Here is an 18948-nt window from a genome sequence, read left to right as displayed (position 1 = left end):
TATGCCACAAATAATTCATTTAACCAAAGCAAGGAAAAGGCGAAAATAGAGCACAGAAAAGTCCCATTGCAGGGAATGCCTAGTGCATGCTAAATTATTTTTAAAGCCTTGCAATTACAATGTTACAAAGGCAAGGCAAGCTGTGGCATGGAATTTCACAACATTTCTTGCTATAACGGAAGGTGATGGGATGTGCAGAGCACGACTACAGCAAAGGCAGGCTCCTGACAATATAGTCAGGCTGCATGCAACATACGGTTTAAATTAGCACTTCTGCTCGTTTCCGAAAACAACAACAACAACAACAGGAGGAAGCAGAAACTGTTTAAGCTTTAGTAATTTAGACCCATTGGTAATTTGGGTTTTCCATGTCATCATCGATTTTCACAGCATGCTTTTTCATCTCCCCACAGCATCACAAAAGACTGTTGTGTGAGGCGTGGCTATAGCCACAATCCAGTTATGCCAAAGTATTTAAAAATCTCATTCCATCTAGACCCTTAATTTAACCGGACTGTGGCCTGGGCTGCTTGTGTGTGCCTGAGCATCCTATTTCACTGTTTCCAGTTCAGCCCAGCTCTCAATTAAAGCTGCACAATTCAGCTGGGGCAGGGGACAGCCTCAGCATCTTAGCTAAGTAGGTTACCAAACTGCTCCATAACAACACGAAGTTGAGAAGCCAGCAACTTCAGTTACATTGTGGAGGGATTTAATTGGGCAAGAACAGCCTTGGAGGCATCTGTGTTTATTATCGGGGACATATACATGCCAGAGGCCAATCCCTTCTCTCTTTTTATTCGAGAAGTAACTCTTCGCCCTGAGTTGCCCAGAAATACTTCAGCTGATTTTCTGTCGTGAATCACAGTGTGACTCTTTTTGGCAATGGCCTAAGCCCTGTTCAGACATGCACAGCATGTTTAGGGAATGCAAGTAGGCCGCCGGTAGCAGGCACTACCCTGGACCTCAGGTGTTCATTTGAGGGGCTGGATGGTCTTCTTGTGAGTCCAGTTCTGCAAGCAGAAGCTCTGTTCAGGCTGCCACTGAAGGCACTCAGGTCAGGGCAAACCTGTCACTGGGATGGCTCCCCTCCCCACAAACACATGTTCAGAGCGTGCACATCCTGCAGCTGGCCGAAGAGGGCCCCAGTGCTCAACTCCAGTGGCTGCAGTGAGGTAAGGAGGAGGAACCTGGAAGCAGGATCTTCTCCTGTGAAATAATTGTGCAATGGGTGCTCTGCAGTGGATGTTTGGGTAGATATGGCACAGTCATGGCATATATGCATATTCTTAAGGCTTATTTTATTGGCCAGGGCGGCTTATTTTATTCTACTGTATATATTTTAATTGTTATTGTTTTAATTTATTGTGTATTTTATTCAATGTTGTGAGCCGCCCTGAGGCTTCGGCAAGGGGCGGCATAGAAATGTTTTAATAAATAAATAAATAAATCTGGACCTGGTCAGCTTCCGCATGTATCACAAAAACTACCTTTTCTTCATCTGCTTCTGTGCGCAAAGCAAATCCTTTGGATTATGGCAACTGGAGGCGATGGGACAGAAAAGATCCCAATTTGTGAGCTCACTGGGCCAGTTCAAACCATGGTTAGGAAAGCTCAATTATGATTTGGTAGATAAAGCTTGAGTTAACAGACCACCTTGGCAATTAGCCATCAAACCAGCTTCAGGAACTATTTAGAATTCACAAACTATAGTTTGGAATAACTATGGTTTGAGGCAATGCCTGAATTAAGATAATAGGTAGATGGAAAAGTTGCCATAGAAGTGAGCTTTGTTTCAGTGTAGACTGGTACTCATTTTTTGAAGACACATTTAAGCTAAAATCCTGTAAACACCTGGGAGAAATCCCCATTTGAAACAACGGATTTCTGGTTCCTTTGTCAGGCTGCTATCCAGTTTCCCAGGCATGAGTCCAACTAAACTCAATGAAACTGACTTCACAGTAGATACATACTGCATTGCACTATTGTTCACGCAATAATAATTATCCATTTGATTTAATGACTAAACTAGGTTCCATAATATTTTTGAAGCAAAGATTTTCCATCACAATTTGTTTGTATTACATCTCTCTGCAGTTGAAAACCTCAGTAATGGGATTAGAATGTATTTCTTTGGTGGCACCTCAAAAGTTTAATGAAAATCAATCATTAGTGTTGTGATCTTAATAAAAGCAGAAGTATAGACTGCGAGAGAATGTAATTTTCACAATAAGTAACTTGAAGAAAGTGTCAGGAAGTGTCATTCATGCCTACAGCAACAGATTCCCAATTAAACCAGGTGAGCTAATAGGTCCTTCAGACTGCCTGCTTTGTGGTAAGTTATTCTTAAAACATGCACAGGCTACACATGTAGTTTTTAAAAGAACAAATTAAAAACAGGATCATAAAAATGTTTTATCTCTGTGTTTTATTTTCGCTCAAGTATCCTTTCTTTTTTAAAGATCAAATTATGTTTCAGCCCTTTCAACCACTTTGTCATTTTTCCCCATCCATGCTGGGCAGTATAGAAATTAAATAAAATATCATTAGGCATTTTGTATAATACACAACATTAACTGGGGGGGGGGCTGATTTGGGAGGAAGGGATGGTCTTCTTCCCTAGCTGCACCATTTAAATATTCGTGCACTAAATGGAACAGAGATGTTTGCAAAATGTGGCAACTTCATCAGTTTGATTCCATGTCTGGCACATGGTTTTATCTTCAGTCCTCCTTATTAGAGCCCGTTCTGAACTGTGCCCAGCAAACCTCCCAAGCAATACCCACCTCAGCACCATGCATACCTGCTCACCAAGGCAGTGATAGGACCTCAGGTGATACAGAATCTGAGGCGAAGGGAAAGTCTCCATTCCATTTGCAGGGAGGTTGCTGTTGTTTTCCCGTTACATTTATACCCCAACTTTCTTTCTCTGCAAGGAGCCCAAGGTAGCTTCCAAGGTTTTCCTCCATTTTATCCTCACAACAACCCTGTGAGGTAAGTTAGGCTGAGAGTGTGTGACTGGCCCAAAGCTTCAAGGTTGAATGGGACCTAGAATCAAGATCTCCGGAGTCCCAGACCAACATTCTAACCCCTTTGCCATACTGTCTCTCTGATAGTACTAGGCGGCTGTGCCATTTCTTGGCCCTCAATGCATCCAAGCACAATGTGCAACCACTTATGTCACAGAAAGATTTTGTCAGGGCTCCACTTGCACTCTTTCAGTTTGCAAAATGACGCAGTTGGACATTGCTCCCCGTCATCTACTTCAGACTGGCTTGGAAAACAATTACATTTGCAAGTAATTTTATCCTACAACACTCGACCTCACAGCACAATGTTATATGTGTTTAGTCAGGAGACCCACTGTGCTCAATGTGGCTAAACCCCTTGTAGGTGTGCTGAAGAGGCTTTGATCCTACTGAGTTCTGGGGTGTTCACTCCCAGTGAACATGTTTCTGTGAATGCCTATGTGTACAAATATGTCCCTGCTAGTCTGCCTTCATAATATGTGAGAATCCAATATGTTCTGTAAGCTTAACATGTTCAGGCAATGAGCAGGAAGGAAGAGGATGGGATTGCAATAGAAGCACCCCCCCCCACCCAGAGCTCTGTCAGTTTGACAGAAGGCCTACACAGATGAGAGTCCCTGCTTGTGTGGACAGAGCCAGTGTGCATGCAGCTTGCTAGGTTAGGTTAGTCTTTGTCCAGACTTTTCAGAGGGAGGTCAGGGAGAGTTTCTGGCATGACGACTCTGCTCTCTGCCTTCACACATTCATTGTTGCTACAGAAAGGCAGTGTGGCATAGTGATGAGAGTGCTGAATAGGGAAGGTCCAGGTTCTAGCCCCCACCCAGCCATGACGCTCACTGGGAATGCCTGGGTCAGTTGCTTACTCACGGCCTAGCCCACCTCACAGGGCTGTTGCTGTGAGGGTTAAATGCCATGCAGGGGGACCAAGTAAACTGCCTCGTGTTCCTGGCAAGAGGGAAGCAGGCAGGATAGAAATTCAATGGAATCATAATGATATTGGCGCCTGGAAAAGAGCTCCACGTAAAACAAAAGGGGCAGCACAGCATGCTCGCTACCTGAGTGAAGGGAAGTTCATAGAGCCCTGAGGGAATTATCATTTCAAAGTTAGACGACCTCACTGGTGGCTGCTCCACCCATAAGTCCCTTGGCAGCATTTGATAATAAGCTCCTTTGGGCCTTTGCTCCTACATGGCAATCGTGCTCCAACTGCACTCTGGATCTATGAAGTTAACTGCCTCAGAGTGTGCACAGAGTCACCTTTAGTCTGTCAGCAAACTATACAAAGACAATGACTCATTTCATGTAACAAGTGCTGCAGCAGATAGTTTTAAAAAGCTGCTCCATTAATAGAACAGTTCTATAACTTTTGCATTAAAAGTCTGAATAAATTGAGACTTTTGTGCTCCTTGGAGGGGCTCCTTTCCATTGAGTTGAGGCTTGAGCATACTCCATCCTCTTATTTCTTACTCCCAGGACACTTATCGCTTTTATGTACAAGCAAAAGTAATTTCTTCCACAAAAGCATCACATCCTTCCATTCTCTCCCCACAGTGCTATTGCATCAGTTTTATAATGTATACGGGACTAGTTCTTCCTTCCTCTCAAATGCCTTGCTATCATGGTTCTGACCTGAAGCAATCCATTCATTCTGCCTGTAGATTTTTCATGCTTAAGACCGAAAAGGTTGTTTTCAACACATCTCAAACATGCTTGGTTCAAACAAGCTCAGCATTAGGAAAGCATTGCTACTGCTCCATGCATCTTTCCCTGCTTGAATACAACACAAAAACAGCATTGTCTGACCTTCACTCCACATGCAATAGAAAGAGTGGGGCAATGAACACAGTGGTCACATCGCCCGTGATGATCAACCTGGTGTTATAAGGGAAAGGAACGCTAAGTAGCTAAAGCCACATTGCTCACCTACTTAGGCCATAGAATGATCTCAGTTCTCCTGCCTCTTTCCCTACATAAATGCATCAGATGAGGAAAGCCTGGAGAAGGATTTGGCTAGGGTCACTACTTCCCTTAGCTGAAAAGGAATACTAACCTGAAAAACTGCCTCTTTCACTCTGATTTTATGTAAAGATGTGTGCCAGTCAATGGATAATCACCAATATAAACTTTTTTTTAAGCCAGAGAAAACTAGGAATTCTCCAAAGTAAAAGCTGAAGGGGGCACCTTCAGCTTAGAAATAAGGATTGGGTATTGGACAGCAATAGCTGGAGATGAAGCAGCCTACATAAATCCCTGTTCTAAATAATAGAAAGGTCATGTCCCATGCTCTGCTCATCTCCAGGTGGATTACTGCAGTATGTTTTATGTGGGGCTCTGTTTTGAAATCGTGTAGCAACGTCAGCAACAAAGTCACAAGAGTTCCAACTGAGATCAGGTATTGTGAACATACCTGATGGTTCAGTCTTATCTTCACTGGTTCCAGGGCCTAATTCAAAGTGCTGATTTCGACCTATGAGGCTCTACTTGGCTTGGTAGCTTGTGCCCTGAAGGATCTTCTCCTTCCTTACATACTTACCCATCTTTGGAAGCCCTTCTCTGTGTGCCCATCCATTCATAGGGAGAGTAGCCATGAAAGAGAGCACTTTAGTTGTGGTGTTGTAATGTGTACCCTAGGATAAGTTTGTTTCCCCAGCCTTTTGACAACCTGAATTTTAGTCCTAATGGTTTCGTTTTAGTTCCAGTCCCTGTCAACTGTTTGGGACTTCACAATCTGTGGTACATTTTATTATGCCATGAAGAGTCTGCTGAATTATTATTAAAAAATTTACTTGTTTTTAATTGTCTGTGGATCTTACTTACATTCCATTCTGCTTTAATTTCACTTTTTATGAGGTGTTCAAAAAATAAGTAAATAAATGCCAGGCATAGGATCACGCTTTCATTTTTTGAAAATTGATTTTCCTTCACTGTTATCATCAATTGCTCTAACTTATTTCAACTTACCAGAGGGAGGGAGGAAGTTTGTGAAAATAACCATCACTGTAGAGTCATTAAATCTAGAAGCTAACAAGTAGGAAAACAGTGTGCAGTTTCATGTACTGTCTTATGGAATTCCTCAATGGGATCTTGGGCACAAAAGTGGGAGCTGAGGAGAAAGACTGAGAAGGGAATCACATGCAGATTTGTTGGGAAACATTAGCAGGCCTGAAAACAGAAGTGGAAGCAGAGTGAAACTATTTCAAGGGGACTGAATTTATCTTCCTATTGTGGGTCATTCATAAAGGATGCCTTCTGAATCAGAGAAAATGGTAGTCCTGGTGCTCCCTGCCCCTCTTGCTTCTGTAGCAAGCATATCTATGTGTTAGGAATATGACATGAACAAGTCATATGAGGGCCTTGTTAAAAGAACTTTGACTTGTGACTTTTTGAACTCGGAGAAAGTGTCTTTATACAATTACAAAAATGTCCAGGATTGAGCTGATATGAAATCCTTGTCCTACATCAAAGTACACAACATACATGAGGAGCAAAACCCTTCCCCCGCTGTCATCTTTTGTCAGCCTTTTCTCATGAAGGCAACTTTCTGAAGAGCAGAGCCTCCACTCACTTTTCCCTGGACGATGACAAAAGTCAGCAATGGTGTTCAGAAAGGTGTTGTGATCCTCCATGAATGCAGAAGGCTCTCCTCTTCAAGAAGTTGCCTTCCATGAGTAGGAGATGATGGAAATGTGTGAGACTGGGGTGAAATTTGCATGTTCCCTTGCTGTACATTTGCCAGTGTAGGACTAAGGTGTTGGAAATACTCGTGTCAATGGCAAGGTAGCTTGCTTGATACTGCAGCTTTCTGAATTTAATAATGACACCCAAAAATACCTGCTGACATTTTTGTCAGTTGAGGCTCTGTCCAAGATTCTTAATTATTTATGGAGTTATACAGGAAGAACTATCAGAATAAATGATTCTGTGCCTGTTTTCTGCTTCCTATCACCTCCCTCCATTGGTTATGGTGGCTGAGGCTGATAGGAGTTGCAATCTAGCAACAGCTAGAGACTCCTTGATGTTTGCAGCTCTACCATACTGAATAGATATTCAGTGCATGGTAAAGGTGGTCTTGTTTTTAAAAAGCTCTGGGTTAAATATTTGTTAAGATTCCCACCCCCCCACCCCCCTTTGGCTTTACTTACTGTTTTAAACTATTTTATTGGATTTTCCCCATTAATGTATATTATAATCTTTCTTGAATACCATATACATTATATGACACTTGCATAAGTGGGATATAAATCAACTAAAAGCATGATCCTATTCATGTTTCAACAGCAGAGTTCTACAGTTCCCAGAGTTCTCCACTAGGAAATGATGTTTGCAGCATTGCTCATCCCTTTGCCAGCTGGAAAATGCTGAGAGTTATAGGACTACTCCTTCCTAAACATGCATAGGATTATGTCCTAAAGCTACAGTGCTATAATTATAATCCCAGCAATAATCCTTCTTTGAGACTTACTTCCACTCAGGATTACACTGGGAGTAAAATGAAAAAAATGAGCCACCAGTACCAATTCCTGCTCACTGGCATAGCCTGAAAAGTTTACTTGGATCTGCATTCTGATATGATAGTATGATATGCATTCTTCTATCACAGAGGGAAACTGGTACACTGAAACCAGACAATGAACTGAATTCATTGTTGTTCAGTGACATTGACAAACCTGCTGTGTACACCCTTACCATTTTCACATGCAAAGCACAATTTGAAGATATGCTTGTCTACTCAGTTGTAAGCCCCATTGCAAATGCTGCAGTTATTTAAACTCCAAGGAACAAAACTGATCATGATTGTAAAATAATTGTTCTTATTTCAGAATCAACTACTGAACTGTAGTATGCCACAGTATAATGAAATAATTTGGGAAATTCATTAGCTGCCTGAGAGCTCCCAAATATTCCCAAGTATGCTTATAAATAAGGTTTCTATGTTGATTTCACTAAAATAAAAGAATTATGCCAATAGAGAAAAGGCAAAGCTGCACTTTCAAGGTTAATATTACTGCTAGAAATTAAATTATCAGATGCCAAGAGTGAACAGAACCAACTCAGTTCATATTTCCTTGCCTTTTCTAGTCCCAGAACATTAAACATTGTTTGAAAAGTTCATTGTTGACAGAAAGAGGCTTCCAATTGAAGATGACTCACTTTATATAAAGGAAAAAATAGATTGGATTGTTCTACTTGGATTATGAGTGATTTATTCATTTTTGCTATGTCTTTTAGACATTGATTGCTCCAATTTTATGCCTTTGTCTGTGTATGTCATGAACACGTAAGAATATGACTAAGCACAGAATAAGATTCTTGCCCATACATGTGCTCACTTTGGCACCAGGAAGAGCTGTATCATCTTGGCAACCCGTTCATGCATATGCCAGCCCTGTCCCATTTCCTATCCAGCCCAAACTCAAAACGCAGGCAATTTCAGGCTTGGTAGGAACTGCCTTAGATAATAGAAGGCACTAGGAGCAGTGGTGGAGCGTGCAGGTGGAAGAGTCAGAGCAACCATATGATCTGCAGAAGTCCCCAGGTGATTAATGGAGCCCCTTTGCTCAGGCAAGTGAATCTTGTGTTACAAGGTAGAGTCTTACAGAGGAACGTAGGCCAAAGAGAAAATTACTAAGCAGAGGTTATGTGTTTCGGCCTCTTATAAGTCTCTCCATGGTGGCCATTTGGTAGCTCTGCTTTACAGTATTTCTTGCATTTTTCTAATGAAAAGCTAACCTTTGCAACCTCACAAAGCCATCTGCAAGGTAAAGGTTGCATGTAGCATAGCTGAAGCTCTTTTATTTGTTCTTGGATGTTGGGCCTATGCAGTCAGAAACAATCACCAATGAGCTCAGTGGCACTTACTTCTGCATAACTATGCATTACATGCATTTAATTCCAAGCTTTGTTAGAGCTTTGCTTTGTTTGTTTGCAATATATTCCAGATCTGGACAGTTATGGATTACATCCAGCTATGTATTTGTTGTTGCATTTCTTTCCTCTTGCCCAGGGTCCAAGGTCTTCCGCTCCTCTCCCTGTGATCCGTGAGCTCTGTTAAGCACAGAGCCTGCTATTAGCCCAAAGTCTCCCAGTGAGCTTCACGGCCAAGTGGGAAACAGGTCCCAGGACACTGGAGTCCCGACCCATCATTCTAAGCACTGTTCCACATATTGTTAGATCTCCAGGCCAACTTGAGTCTCATTGATTTTGGTGGGTCTGCTCTAAGTACATAAATAGCCTGGTGGTCAACTCGAGGTTGTGGCTCCAGGGCTGTCATGATTTCATTTCATGTATTGCATTTCTATATTAACCCACAAAAGCTCTGTGGGCAGTTCACAAAGTTTAAAACCTTGACAAATATTTTACATATAAAAACAATTTACAAATAGAAATACGAACATCTTTTTCAATCAACATTTAAAAAATCCCAGGATATGCTTTTAAACCTTATTACTTATTTAATTGTATTTTATTTATTTATTTAAAACTTTTAAAACCCATCTAAACCAGCAGGTCTCAAGATGGTGTACAGTATAGAAACACAATTAAAATACAAAATGAAACACAAAATAAAATGCCACCATTAAAATATCAATTAAACCTTTAAAGGGTTTTGGTCTGGTTCCAAAATGAATAAAGTATGGGTGGGTTCATGCTGGGAGACATGCTCCATTAAGTATCATAATCCTGAGCCATGGAAGGGACTGTAGATCAAAACAGGTACCCTGAATCTGTACTGGAAATGCACCTACAGGAGAGATAACTCTGCAGCAATTCTGACGTTTGCTGTATACTCTGGAAGGCTAAGCTGATCAGAACTAGATCATATTTGGAAAGAATCTCTTGTTACCGATAGAAATCTTGGCTAAAATGAGGATTTTGTCATGTATGGATGCACAATTAATATTGATTACTTTATTTGTTTAAATCAGTGGATGAGGACAGTGTGCGCCAGTGCATTAATAACGAATATGATCTTTCAATTATATCGGCACTGTTAGAGCACTGCTGTGGTTTCTGAAATGAGATTAATGGTCCCTTAGGAAGGACATACTAGCTTAATGTGAATGGATTGTTTCATTCAATGAACACTCTCTTTTAATGTTGCACAGAACCTCATAAAATTGATTCAACAAAATATATATGTACAGAAAGCTCTGAAACGAAGGAGCTGGAGCTTGTAGCATTTTCAAAACATACTTATTTTTCCTTAATGGCAAAAGAAAACACAACTCTATCGGCAAAAGGAGGGGAGCGAGGTGCTAGAAGGCAGTAAATGCGAGAAACATGAAATGTCTGTGAGACGGAACACATTGCTTACTGATGTTTCTGTGAGATTTTTCCATTAACCTTACTGCAATAGAAGCAGAACCAAGAAAAAATATCTTTATTCAAGGCATTCTTTTACATAGCTGCCTAGTCCTGCTTGAGAAACTATATCGAGGACTTTAATTTGTGTCCTTTTGGTCCTTTAACAGATAGGAAATGCCTAGGAAAGTTCCCTATAAAAGAAAAAGTAGGTCCTTAATAACTGTAAAATCCTTGGGGGGTCATGAAAATTCACTTATTTTCAGTCATTTCAACCCTATCCATATCATTATTTTTTTTAGCCACAAACATTTCACTTTCCACCAATATTTCTGGGGTATCAACATTGCCAAAAGTGTCACATCTTCAACAATATTACTGAGTTTCACTGTGTATCCAGAATCTTTCCAATAATTGCAGGGGCAACATGAATACATTCTTTGTTCCAATTCAAGAGAATTGTCTTATGTATTTTTATTTAGTTATTAATTTCTATACCACCCAACAGCCAAAGCTCTGAGGGCGGTTCACAAATGATGAGGATGCCTTGCCCCTAACCCCACATACCTGGAGGTGCCTTTGTTCTGGAACTTAACACAAAAGTTGAAGGCTTCCATCTCCCATGTGCAGGATCCTATTCGAACATTCAGGTGAAGTTATGAGCAAAACTTGCTGCTGCTTTGACTCATTTACCTAGTTACTGATACATATTTCCTACTTTAAATAAGGGCAGTAGAAGGGAGAGGAAAGCCTTCTCAGCACGTCGCCACTTTTAAGAGACAGCAACGTCAAATGTGTAAGGGCACAACCTCTTCTTTTTCCTCCCCAATTGCATTTTAAAATATGAACTCAACAACAACAGACCTGTGGCACATAAAAGATTATAATTATGCAACATCTGCCTCTATGCTTTGTCACTGATCTCCAGCGAGCCAATCCTTTCTGTGACCCTAATTTATGTGTTTCATCCAAGTTAAGTAACAAGGCAACATTGCAGTTCATCTGAGTCACTAATATTTGTCATTACAGATTCAGCCACATGTGTACAGTGAGAGCGACTCAAATAGAGGGAAGGAAAAGATGCAACTATAAAACATATCTCCCATCCAACACAGAGACGCAATCACCAATTCAGTCCTAGATTGCTCCATTTTCTGCTGACCCTGAGGCAAAGGCAAAATGGAGCACTGCGGCTCCAGAAGCATACTGGAAACGGAGGAGTGATACTGAGTCACACAAAAACATCTGCCTGCAATCCCTTTTATTGTGCAGCTTAAAAGTTTTGTATTGTGCTGTTGACAGAAGAGGCACAGCCAAGACTCTCCTAGTTAGCCCTGTTCGTTTGCCTTCTAGCAAGCTGCATTCAAGGGAGTTAACCAGGCGAAGCGGTCCTACTAGAGTTAATCATCTTGCAGCAATTCCTCCTTGCTTCCTTAGTGCCCAGTCCTATGCGTGTTTTGACAGAAAAAAGTCATACCACACCCAGGATGCCCGGGCTAACATGCTGGCTGGGGACAGCTGAGAGTCTTAGGACACTTTCTGTCTAAATATGCATTAAGATTGTGTGCTTGCTTAATTTTACATGGTAAGAAAAAAAATGGGAAAAATGGGAGGAAAACATGAGTGGGTGATGAGTGCCCCCACTCCCCATAAATTCCATGAATGAGGCAGGGCAATACCCTGTTAAAAGGCGCATCTAGAAGCATCCACAAGATTCATCTAGTGAAATGGTCAACCACAAGGTATTTGTTTTGACTAAAGTGAATCCAAGGACCTGAACTTCATCAAGGATCTTTTTTGGGTATCTCTCTTACTGGACTTTTCCCATTCAAAATGCAGGTGAAAGATTTATTGGGTAAATGTTGCCCAATAAATCACAACTCCCTGTCAATGAATAGATAAACAGGAAACCTTCCACCACCTGCTACTTTTGAAAGATACAGATATATATATGGAAGCACCAGAACCTTTCATCCCATACATGCAAACAAAAATGGTGAAGCCCAACAACGTAACTGTCACATGAAGCTGATGATGCTGCCTCCATTGAAGCACTAGTCTAAACATGTGAAGGCTAAAACTGAGGATCAGATGTGGTGATACATATGGGCAGTTTCCTCAACATCTCCATGCCTGCTGCTCTTATCCACCTCCAACATCTTGTTTATCTTTTTGGTACCAGGTTAAGACAGCCCTTTATGCTGAAGCTTTTAAAAATATACTTGGTTATCCAGGAGTTTGAGGGGATTACCTATTCCAGACATTTTTTTTTCATTTACAGGGTCTTTCTTCAAGGTATGTTTTTAGCTGTTTTTTATTTTTAATTATCCTTTTGATAAGATGTTATGGTTTGTTATTTTATTGTTTTTGTGTACTGCTGTAAACCATCAAGAGAGCTTCAACTATGGGGTAGTATAGAAATGAAATTATCATCATCATCAACATCATCATTCTTTAGCGTGAGAACCTGAAGAGGTCTCCTATGCCTTATGGAATGAGATGCCCCCTTTGGATCATCATGCTCAATTCAAGAAGTTTAGGTAAAGTAGAATGGGTGTTCGGGATAGGTCTAAAGTATTCATTCCTATGCCCTACCCCTACTCTTAGCCTTCATGTGTGGAAGTTAATGCTTGAACAGATCTAGTGTGTTTCAGCCAGAGAGCAGGCACAGTATTAACTAGACATGGATGAACAAGCTAGGATTCTCTGAACATAATCTTGCTTCTCAGCTTCTGCCTAATTCCTGTTTGCATTTGGAGTTGCTGCTCACTTTGCATGAATGGGGGATTTGCAGAAACAGCAGCAGCTGAATTGCCTAACTCTGCAAATCTTCCAAAATTTGCACAAATTTCCCAAATTGTGCAAATTTTCTTTTAATGCCAAAATGGGGCTGATTTAGTCTACTGAGGAAATTTGCTCAGATTGAACAGGGAGTCAGGAATGAGATGGAGACAAGCATGTGTTTGATGATTTTCAAACAGTTGCAGTGGACATGTGTGCATGCTCAAAATATGGCACTTAGAACTGGGCACATTTGCCTAGTTTGCAAAATAAATAAAGAACCTCATTCATTCCTCATACTGACCTCTTTCCACTTCAGTGTTTCAGAGAAGCTTATATGAAGCAGACAGATTATTAGAGTATTGTTGTTTCACCTACCTGAAGTAGTTGGCACCACTTCTGTTGTATTTCTGAGCCCAATAAATGAGAACTGATAGAGCCTCCAGGACCTTGTATCTCCCACTTCCACTGAACTGCGCTTCCACATATAGATAATTTCTTCCTTCGGGTAGCCATCTTCAAAACAATGTCAACCACAATCCCATCAATATTTTCCACCCACATGGGCATGAATGACACTACTAATGAATCCATGGCACTCTCTACAGATGAAGACACATGATTTCTCTCCCCTGCCTCACAGGATGTTACTGCACTTATCAGAAACGCAGGTGGAGCAAAGAATTCTGAACTGGACCTTGCACCTCCAAGCAACCATAGCAGGCCTGCCCATGTCCTGGCTCTTTCAGTCACTGCCAAGGATTTGCTTCTAAAGATGAAAGCAGCCAGGTTTACCCTCACTCTGAATCCATAGTGAACTGTTTCTGTCATATAGCCTTTCTCAGCTGGATACTTCCAGATTGGACTATAACTCCCATCACTCCAACCATGCTGGCTGGAGTGATGGGAGCAGTAGCCTAACATATCTAGAGCACACCCACTTGAGGAAAGCTTCTGCAGTACTTTTCTGTTTAAAGGCACACTTGAATGTGGTTTTACACATGTGGAACACTTGCACCAATACATGTTCCCCTGGTGCCCCATCCCTCCAACTATGAGCACTGAATACCCCACAGTAGATCAAATAGACCCATGTATGACTTTTGATAGGTAGCCAGTGTGGTATATTCCATACAGTATTGGATTTTGGAAAACTTCTGGGTTTTCCAAAATCCAATTCTTATTGGGTGTGCTTTGGCTGGTCACACACTGTTCCCAAAGAGAGCACTTCACAGGTTGCTGTGCAAGGAGGCTAAAGTGGGACACCTCATGCATAATTAACTCGCATAAGCCCAAACTTAGAGAACAGTTAAGCAATCGAAGTGTAAAGAAACATGTTATGGGCTGTCATCTTACTCTGTAGCAGCAGAGAGTCTACAGGTATCTCTCACTAAATTCTCACCTGCTCACTTCCATATGGTCAGTGTTTAGTTCAGGCTTCCTAAACCTGGTGCCCTCCAGATGTGTTGAATAACTATTCCCATCCTACATGCTGAATGGAGATTATAAGCATTGTAATCTCTCACATCTGGAGGGCATTGGGTTGTGGGTGACTGGCTCAGATATAGCTGCAGTCAGGGGAATTCAGAAAAATTCTATGGTCCCTGGAATGCTCTCACATGGACCATAAGACTTGCATTGACTGATCAAAGTACATTTTCTGATCAGTTCTTTCCAAAATCAGCCAAAGGATGTGTTTACTACTTACAGCTTGAAAATGCCAGTGGACAAGAATGTTCATCCATTGGGAAGTTGTGCAGCTGTAGCTGACACTCAGCATCTATTGTCAGCCTAAGAAGAAATAAATATTTGCATTTTAATAAACATATTATTTACTGATTAATTTCTAATACATCCAATGATTCATATTTTCTGGCTGATTACAAATCATCTGCAATGTTCATAGCTCTAGAGGCTGTATGTCTGTAGCTGGAAAAATATTGAGACTATTTAGAATCTATATTGCCCTTTTCCCTCCAACACTTCTCTTCTTGTGCTTTAATTAAGACATGTATTGCCAATCCATCCTCCTGACCATGTTCCTTCCTAGTGGTGTCACTAATCCTGCTTTTGACACTAATAGCATTAAAAGCTGATGGAAGAATGTCCTTTGCATGGAGTACTTCCAACGGAGCACTTAAAGCATGCCATGCTTTCCATGAGATTTCTCCCATTCCCAATCTGCCTTCAAGCAAGTCTATTTATCAGTTAAGTTGACTTGATTCGCTTCCAGAGCCATGTGGGAAACTGTGGCTTTTAAAAGGGACAGTCACAGAATTGCCTGTTGCTTTATGGGAAGCCACAAGTTTCACTGGTTCAAAACTAGACAAGGTTGGGGTGGAAAGTCCCAAACCAGCAGGGTGCTGTTCCATTCAGCATTGCATAAAGCCGTGCCGAGACATGGTGAAGCCAAGCAATTTTGGGGGCCAACAGATTATACAGCCCAGAAGATGTACAAGAACTGGCAATATTGCTTTGGAATCCATTGAAACAATCACAAGCCCATCAGCCCTATCTTCAGGCTGGTACAGCAGTACAGACAGCTGTTATTTGCCATCTGGGCCATATTCTTCCATGACCTCACCTATGAGTAGAGTTTCACAAGACACAACTTCCTATGGAGAATGGGGGAGAGGAGCAAGGGTTGTGTTACTGTAGCAGGGAACCCCCCGTGAATGTGCTCAAATTTATTTACTTAGGAGACCCCAAAAAGACTTATTACCTCAGGCACTGCACACACCAACTCTAAAATAAACTGAGATGACATCTTTCCTTGTTTTATTCATTCATACATTTCTTTTCTTATTTATTATGCTCAAGGCAATGTATATGGTCATCCCCCCGACCCCCAACAACACCTACACACAGATACATATGGATAGAGACACAGAGAGAGAGACTTTAGCCTCATCGTGACTTTGTATGATAAGTTAGGTTTTCCAGTGTAGATTTGAAGATGCATTCCTCTAATCTACGTCTGACACTCTCGTCCCTGTATCACATGGGCTTTGTTTTACATAGCTCATTCTGTTTAATTTTGCCTCTAATATTTAAGGCAAGGATATCATACATCACTTATGTTTACTGTATGATGGGTAGGCAAGGAAAGTAACAGGGCAGCTGATGGCCTCCACCAACACCACCCTCACAAGCTGAATTATAGCCAAGGGGTGGGGCCACCCTGATATCATGCAGACCACAGCTGGTGCACTGGCTTCTCCCAGTGGAGAGAGGATGAGGTGCAGGTGAAGCCGCTCAGCCTGGTTGTGCTAGTCTGATGCTTGCAGGAGCTCCTGACAGTGCCTGGGAACATTGTGCTCCCTTAACTCACCCAGGGGAAGTTCCTCAATACAAGGGATTGGTGATAACCCAAACCATCTCCCAGCCTTCTCACAAACCCTTGGTCTCCTCCAGGCTAGGGGTAAAGCATGGGCAGTGGGGAAAGCAGGGCTGGATACAATACTTCTCTCATTCATCTTGGATACACCTAATATTAGACACAACTGTAAGAGTGGCAAAAGTACCTAAGTGTATATAGCACTCTGCCATCATTCCAGATCCGAAGCATCCGATTGGGTGTTGTTATCCAATGAGCATCAGCTTTTTTGGAGTTGCGGAAGAATGTGTCAGGGATCCAGATCTTCCCCACCATGTTGCTGTTCAGCCGCAGCACTTTGATCGTGCTGTTGAACCTTAGCCGTCTGTCATACCAGGTTTGGGCAAAAAATATATCTATGGTGTATTCCTGCAGTGTTAACAAAATATAACAAATAAACCTCCATGAGTTCTCAGGCAGGTGTCATTTTCAAGATCTTTTTGTTTGACAAAGCTTCTATGGGCATTTCAGGGAGGCCAAACAAACCACACCAGTGGTGTGATCCACAATAGAAGCAGGCACCTAACTCTATTCCCTTTAAGCCAGTGCTTCTGCATCTAGGAATTCTGTCCCATTTCTGCAATGCTAACTTAAAGAAATAGCTAAAAACATCGTTGAATGTAGAGCAGTCCTATGGCTGCTGGACAACATGGCCGTCAGATTGCTTGTCTCCCCAGCTACAAGGTCAGGAAATGCACAGTCAGATCCATGCACACATACAGAGCTGCACTTCTAAAGTCATAAGAGTGACCCCAAAGTAGGGGTTCGGTGGGCAGAGAGGGGAGGGAAAGAAACTAGTACAGGACTAATATTTCCTGCTGGGACTTCAATCTCCTCCTCTCCCACTCACCAAGATGAATGGCCATCTGAGTGCTTGGCAGTATGAAAGCAGTGCAGAGGCAACCTTGCTTCCATGGTTGTCCAGCCTGCATAGGTTGCCCATTACCCTCTGAGTTCACCCCACCTAGATTGTGCCCTTGGGATGTTTTTTCACCTTCCCCAAACATGGACATTTTGGTGCAGAAAAATATCATTTCAGTGTTGTGTTGTAAACCAGAATAATTTATCTTTACTGGATTGTGAATCAAGCTACCCATCCAGTGTCCCATTGTTCTTGGTTGGGCTACCCAACTTAAATTCTATGCTTTACACGCATAGAAATATGCCATGTACAGTATATTAACTAAAGGGAATGTTACTGATGGATGACGTTCAATACCAAATGAGACATTACGAGTTTAGTGATGTTTCCATGGAAGGGAATTGCGACATATTTACTTACATGAATTATACCATGGAAGAAGCATTATTATCATTCTTACTACTACATTTCTATCCTACCATTTTTTTCTCTTGCAAGGAACCCAAGCTAGCTTACATTACTGTTGTCCTCTCTGTTTTATCCTCAGAACAACTTGCCAAGATTAGTTAGGCTAAGAGTTAGTGACTGGCTGCGTGGGGACTAGAACATGGATCCCCCAAGTCCCAGTTTCACACCCTAAACTGATGGCCAATTTGGTGCTTTTGGTGCAGTGACTTAAGAGTGGGGTCGGGGGAGAGGCTTAGTCACTGCCGGGATGCATGGTATATACCTCAGTGTTCTCCTGTCCATTCTCTGCCTTCAAAATGCTTTTCTGAGGTCAGCCTTATGACCTCAGAGACAAACTCCTCCTGAGGTCACTTAGTGTGGGTCTTTCTCCAGTACTGAGCAGATTGACCTCAAATTCATGATGGTATCAATTGAAGGGAAATAGTTTGCCTCTGCTCCTGGAAGATGCATCCACTGAACACCACTTCCTTTTCAGCCCTGAGCAACATAAAGAACCGCACTCAGGGCACATGATAAGACCTGGGGCAGGGAAAGGAGGGACAGGAAAGTTCTCTTATGCCCACCCTCTTGAGGATCCAAGTCAAACTATAGATGTTGTATGTAAATGCTCACCAGCATTCAACAACCCAAATACAATGAAATTTATGAGCAAATGTTACATACCATATTGATCGCATTTACCGGACCAATGCTATTGACATACATATCTGTGTGAATAACCGTTGGCTGCACTGCAAGAAAAACAGTAAGAGCTGCTAATTCATTGCTGAAGGCAAAAGCAATCATTAGCATGAATGAAATTCTCTCTCTCTCTCTCTCTCTCTCTCTCTCTCGCTCTCTCTCTCTCTCTCTCACACACACACACACACACACACTTAAAGAAAGAAGGCCAGTGTTTCACTTTTTGTTGTACAGGTGCAATTTTTCTTATAGCAGAGGAAGAGAATGAATCTGTATTTGAAAAATGATATTATTATTAGTAGTACCAGCAGCAGCAGTATTTAAAGAAAGAGCAGGGCTCTTACACAGGGCTTATGGGTGTGAAAGTTTATATTTTTCTATCAACAATTATAGTATGAGTAAGTCTGCATGGTCAGACACTTCAGTAATAAATGGAGTTGATTTGTCCCCAT

The 18948-nt window shown here is 41.7% G+C and overlaps 1 protein-coding gene across 8 annotated transcripts in view; it reads right to left on the bottom strand.

The window, feature by feature from the left end:
* The window catches only part of GABRG2 (gamma-aminobutyric acid type A receptor subunit gamma2), a 54507-nt gene extending 35972 nt beyond the window's left edge, over positions 1-18535 (bottom strand). For all 8 annotated transcript variants that reach the window (XM_044453770.1, XM_044453772.1, XM_044453766.1 and 5 more), the window contains exons 1-4: positions 18479-18535; positions 16634-16854; positions 14818-14900; positions 13488-13625 (exon numbers count right to left, since the gene is read on the bottom strand). In XM_044453770.1, coding sequence (XP_044309705.1) covers positions 13488-13625; positions 14818-14900; positions 16634-16854; positions 18479-18520 — 484 coding nt within the window. In that variant the 5' untranslated portion in view covers positions 18521-18535. The remainder of the gene's footprint in view (positions 1-13487; positions 13626-14817; positions 14901-16633; positions 16855-18478) is intronic.
* Positions 18536-18948: the final 413 nt, after the last annotated feature.

Source organism: Varanus komodoensis, unplaced genomic scaffold (genome assembly GCF_004798865.1).
Source record: "Varanus komodoensis strain SLA01 unplaced genomic scaffold, ASM479886v1 scaffold7_1, whole genome shotgun sequence".
NCBI classification, from domain to species: Eukaryota; Metazoa; Chordata; class Lepidosauria; order Squamata; family Varanidae; genus Varanus; species Varanus komodoensis.
Note: the sequence above shows the minus strand (reverse complement) of the source record. Positions and strands in the feature narration are given on the sequence as shown.